At 45.8% G+C, this 5,000-nt stretch overlaps 1 protein-coding gene across 1 annotated transcript in view; it reads right to left on the bottom strand.

Moving 5' to 3' along the window:
- The window catches only part of LOC113808224 (uncharacterized), a 41,457-nt gene that overhangs the window by 1,793 nt on the left and 34,664 nt on the right, over window positions 1–5,000 (bottom strand). Inside the window, exons 11-12 of the mRNA XM_027359570.2 lie at window positions 3,397–3,651; window positions 1–212 (exon numbers count right to left, since the gene is read on the bottom strand). The exon at window positions 1–212 is cut by the window's left edge and continues 1,793 nt beyond it. Coding sequence (XP_027215371.2) covers window positions 1–212; window positions 3,397–3,651 — 467 coding nt within the window. The remainder of the gene's footprint in view (window positions 213–3,396; window positions 3,652–5,000) is intronic.

Consider the following 5,000-nt stretch of genomic DNA (forward strand, 5'->3'; position numbering starts at 1 on the left):
GTGGCCCTTCTCCTTCGCGTGGTCGATCGGCAGGAAGTTGTCGACGTCGAGGATGTCGTGGCGAGCGTTGTTGTCGAGCAGGATCCTCACCAGGGATTCGTTGCCGAGGCGGGAGGCCAGGTGGAGGGGCGTCAGGCCGCGGTTGTCCTGCGTGTTGAGGGGCGCACCGTTGTTGATCAGGATGTACATGTCGGACATGACGGAGCTCTTGCCTGAGGAGAAGAGAGAAAGAGGTGGAAATGGGTGTTGTCGTCTGGGGAAAGAGAGAGAAAGAGAGAGAGGTGGAAATGGGAGAGGGGAGGGAGAGAAAGAGAGAGAGAGGGTGGGGAGGAAGGAAGGGAGAGAGGGGGGAAGGGAGGGAGAAAGAGACAGAGGGAGGGAGGAAGGGAGAGAGATAGAGAGCAAGGGGGGGGAGGAGGAAGGGAGGGAGAGAGAAGTGGAAATGGGTGTTCTTGCCTAGGAAAAGATAGATAGAAAGAGAGAGAGAGAAAGAGAGGTGGAAATAGATGGAAGGAGGATGGGAGGAAGCGAGAGAGAGAGAGGGGGGGGGAGAGAAAAGAAGGAGAAAGAGAGGGAGGGAAATAGAAAGAGAGCGAGAGAAGGAGGGAAAGGGAGAGAGAGAGAATGAGAAAGAGAGGGGGGAGGAAGGGAGGGAGGGAGAGGAGAGAAAGAGAGAGAGGGAGGGAGAGAAAGAGAGGGAGGGAGGGAGAGAAAGAGAGATAGAGAGAGAGAGAGAGAGGAGGGAGGGAGGGAGAGAAAGAAGGGGAGGGAGAGAGGGAGAAAGAGAGTGGGAAGGAGGGAGAGAGAGAGAGAGGGAGAAAGAGAGTGGGAAGGAGGGAGAGAGAGAGAAGTGGAAATGGGTGCTCTTGCCAGGGAAAAGATAAATGGATAGAGAGAGACGGAGAGGGAGAGGGAAGGAGGGAGGGAGGAAGATGAAGTGGATTACAACTGTGAGAAGACAGCTGAGCTGAGAGAACTTCAGGGGATCGCAGATGTAATAAGGTTTTTTGCCGAGGGAAACGAGGCTGCCCCACCTACCCTTTAAACCTCCAATGATGAGGAACATTTAGAGGACCTGCCAAAGAACGTCCTAGCAGACCTGGTTAGGAACCTCCGCAGAGACCTGACAACAGCGAAGAGCCAGTTAAACACGTTCAAAAACATAGTCACTGGTCTGCCAGAAAGAAGGAGTGTCAAAGTAGAGGTGCTGGAAGTCATCGATACTTTGGTGGCCACACGAGCCAAAACCGAGGAGCTGCATCAACCTCAATCGCCTGCACTGCCCGCTCCAACAAAATAGATGAAGAGTGGGAAAAACAACTAGAGGGAAGTTATGAAACCTGTACTTGGTGGGCAGACCAAAAAACAAAAAAGTGCAAACCAAAACACGCACAACAAAGCTCAGCACAAACTTAGAAGACAGGCAGCCCCACCAAGGTCAGCACAAGCGAAGGCATGAACACAGGCATCAACCCTTGTACCGCCATCTTGCAAGGGACCCAGAAGCTAAAAGGAAGATCATTCCACAAAAACTCTCACAAAGGAAACTTAGTGACAGCCACCAGGTGCTCTGTGTGCCACCGCCAAGGGCACTCTGGAAACGTGTGTGAGTGCTGCAAGGGCCGATACCACACGCCACAAAGTTGCAGACATCGTCTAGCAGACCGGAGACAGCAGGAACTAATCCAAGCTGTGAAGCAGACCACCCAGGAGAGCTACACAGCTGCACAGCGTGCTCAGTGGCACCAACCAAATATTGCAAACCTGCGGGATGTATTTCCGGATGTCGATATTTCTTCAATATCTGCGGATGCGGATATTTATTTTCAACATTTGCTCTTGCTCTTGCTCGCTCGCTCTCTCTCTCTCTCTCTCTCTCTCTCTCTCTCTCTCTCTCTCTCTCTCTCTCTCTCTCTCTCTCTCTCTCTCTCTCTCTCTCTCTCTCTCTCTCTCTCTCTCTCTCTTTCTCTCTCTCTCTTTCCCTCTCTCTCTCTTTCCCTCTGTCTCTCTTTCCCTCCCTCTCTTTCCCTCCCCCTCTCTTTCCCTCCCCCTCTCTTTCCCTCCCCCTCTCTTTCCCTCCCCCCTCTCTTTCCCTCCCCCTCTCTTTCCCTCCCCCTCTCTTTCCCTCCCCCTCTCTTTCCCTCCCCCTCTCCTTCCCTCCCCCTCTCTTTCCCTCTCTCCCTCCCTCTCTCTCTCTCTATCTATCTATCTATCAATCCATCTCTATTTCTATTATAATCATGCTAATTATTATGATTATGTACGTTATTATCGTTTTCACTATATATACATACACACACACACACACACACACACACACACACACACACACACACACACACACACACACACACACACACACACACACACACACACACACACACACATATATATATATATATATATATATATATATATATATATATATATATATATATATATATATATATATATATGTGTGTGTGTGTGTGTGTGTGTGTGTGTCTGTGTGTGTGCGTGCGTGTGTGGTTTTCCCTTTCTTTATTTCACAAGCTCCTTTTGATCTTGTGAATTAGAGTAAAACCCTATGTTAATTCGGCGTAGGATTCGAACCGCCAAACCCCGTGCTCGTGGTCACGGATTCCTTAAACCCGTACAGAGGTTGAGTTCCGCAGCAGTGCGCACCGCCAGCACTCCCCTGCAGTTCCGCCACGTATGTCTTTGTGATAGAAGCCTTAGTAGTCTTTCCAGGAGGGGGTGAGGCTAAGTCCCGGATAGTGCTGACTGTGATTAGTTCCGTGTGTGAGTGGCAGGGAGAGGGAGGAGGGGAGAGAGTCAGAGGTAAGGAGGGAGGGAGGGAGGGAGAGAGAGAGAGAGAGAGAGAGAGAGAGAGAGAGAGAGAGAGAGAGAGAGAGAGAGAGAGAGAGAGAGAGAGAGAGAGAGAGTGAGAGAGAGAGACAGACAGACAGGGAAACAGACACAGAGACGGAAAGGAGTGGAGTAGAGATAAGGAAAAGTTTAAAAGGAAGTTAGAAAAACGTAACGGGAGACGCAAAACAATTTGACAAAGATATCCAAGCAAGGTTAGGTCTCAAAGGGAAAAAAGAAAGAAAAATTACCCGAAAAATTACCTCTTATACATTTAACTTGTGACCAAAACGAGCGAAGGCAATTGCTCTTAGACCTAGGAATGCTCCCGTGTCCATAAGCAAGGAGAGGTTGGGTTGGTTTCGGCTAGCTTAGGTTAGGCTAGGCTAGGCTAGGTTAGATAAGGTTGGTCTAGGTCAGGTTGGCTTCGGCTAGCTTAGGTTAGGCTAGGCTAGGTTAGATAAGGTTGGATCAGGTTAGGTTGACAGAAAGAAAGGAAGCAAAAAGACAACACACAGACGGAAGCAAAGCCACCGCAACAACACGCACTGGCCGCATAGTGCAAGGGCGTGCGTCCGAGCCTGTCGACCGCCGCCACGCTCCCCCCTTTGACCAGGCGGCGCAGAAGGGCGTCGGAGCCGCCCCACCTCACGCCGTAGTGCAGAGGGGTCGCGCCGTTCTTGTCAGCCCTGCGAATGCTGCCGCCGCTCGACAGGAGGAAGTTGACGAGGCTCTCGTGGCCGGCGCAGATCGCCTGGTGCATCGGGGTCCGCCCCTGAGCGTCCGTGGCGTTGACGTCGTGGTCTGAGGGACAGGGACGGCGAGGGTGAGAAGGGTGAGGATGGGGGTGATGGTGGTGATAATGAGAAGGAGAAGAAGGATGATGATGATGATGATGATGATGATGGCAATAATAATAACTGTAATGATAATAACAACAATTATAACAATAATGATTGATAATGCCAAATGACATCGGTTATTTATTACATTAGTTTGCAATATGAATTTACAGTGCATAAATTAGATATTCAGTATACACATTGCATTTCTGTCGTATTGGTATAGAATGAAATTATGTAAAGTAATATAAAAATACATTTCAAATATTGCATTGGTGTTAACATTACATCAGCATGAATTATCTCAATATGATGCATTACAGGTTTCTTCAAAGCACAGGTCGTGACCCGGTTCTGCGCCGCAAGCTAATGCTCAGTGGGTTGCCGCATGATAATGATCTTTATTATTGTTATTATTATCATTATTATTATTATTATTATTATCATATATACATACATGCTTTTATATATATATATATATATATATATATATATATATATATATATATATATATATATATATATATATATATATATATATATATATATATATATGTATGTATGTATGTATATATATATATATATATATATATATATATATATATATATATATATATATATATATATATATATATATATTTATATATATAGATTAATTATATAAATATATATATGTATATATATACATATATATATATGTGTGTGTGTGTGTGTGTGTGTGTGTGTGTGTGTGTGTGTGTGTGTGTGTGTGTGTGTGTGTGTGTGTGTGTGTGTGTGTGTGTGTGTGTGTGTGTATGCATATCTGTGTGTACACACACACACATACACACATATATATATGTGTGTGTGTGCGTGTGAAGTGATATCGGTTTGAGAGACAGGTTGGGCCGAATGACATACTGGTTCATGAAGGTAGTGTGCAAAATAAGATGGGTCCTGATGAAAAAAGTTCGTAATACACACAAATTGGCAAATGACGTATCACAGCAACAAGTATTTCTATTTACATACAAGAATACATCTTTAGTATGTCTTCAACAGCTTCAACTGCTCAAGGGGAGCCTATATCCCTAACCTTATGTGGAATCATCAGCATCAGCATTCCCGTTCCAGAACTAGTGAGCTTCTTACCATCAGCATTCCCGTTCCAGAACTAGTTTAAGTTCGTGGAACAAGCAAATCGTTGCTTTGTCTCGTAGTTGTACCACTCTTTCCGATAACAGCAAATATGTTAAACAGCCTATCAGTTAATTAATGATACAAGATCTTAAAAAAAAGACTAAAATTCCGATATCATATAGACTGAGTGTT

The sequence above is a fragment of the Penaeus vannamei genome, chromosome 19, assembly GCF_042767895.1.
Source record: "Penaeus vannamei isolate JL-2024 chromosome 19, ASM4276789v1, whole genome shotgun sequence".
Classification (NCBI taxonomy): domain Eukaryota; kingdom Metazoa; phylum Arthropoda; class Malacostraca; order Decapoda; family Penaeidae; genus Penaeus; species Penaeus vannamei.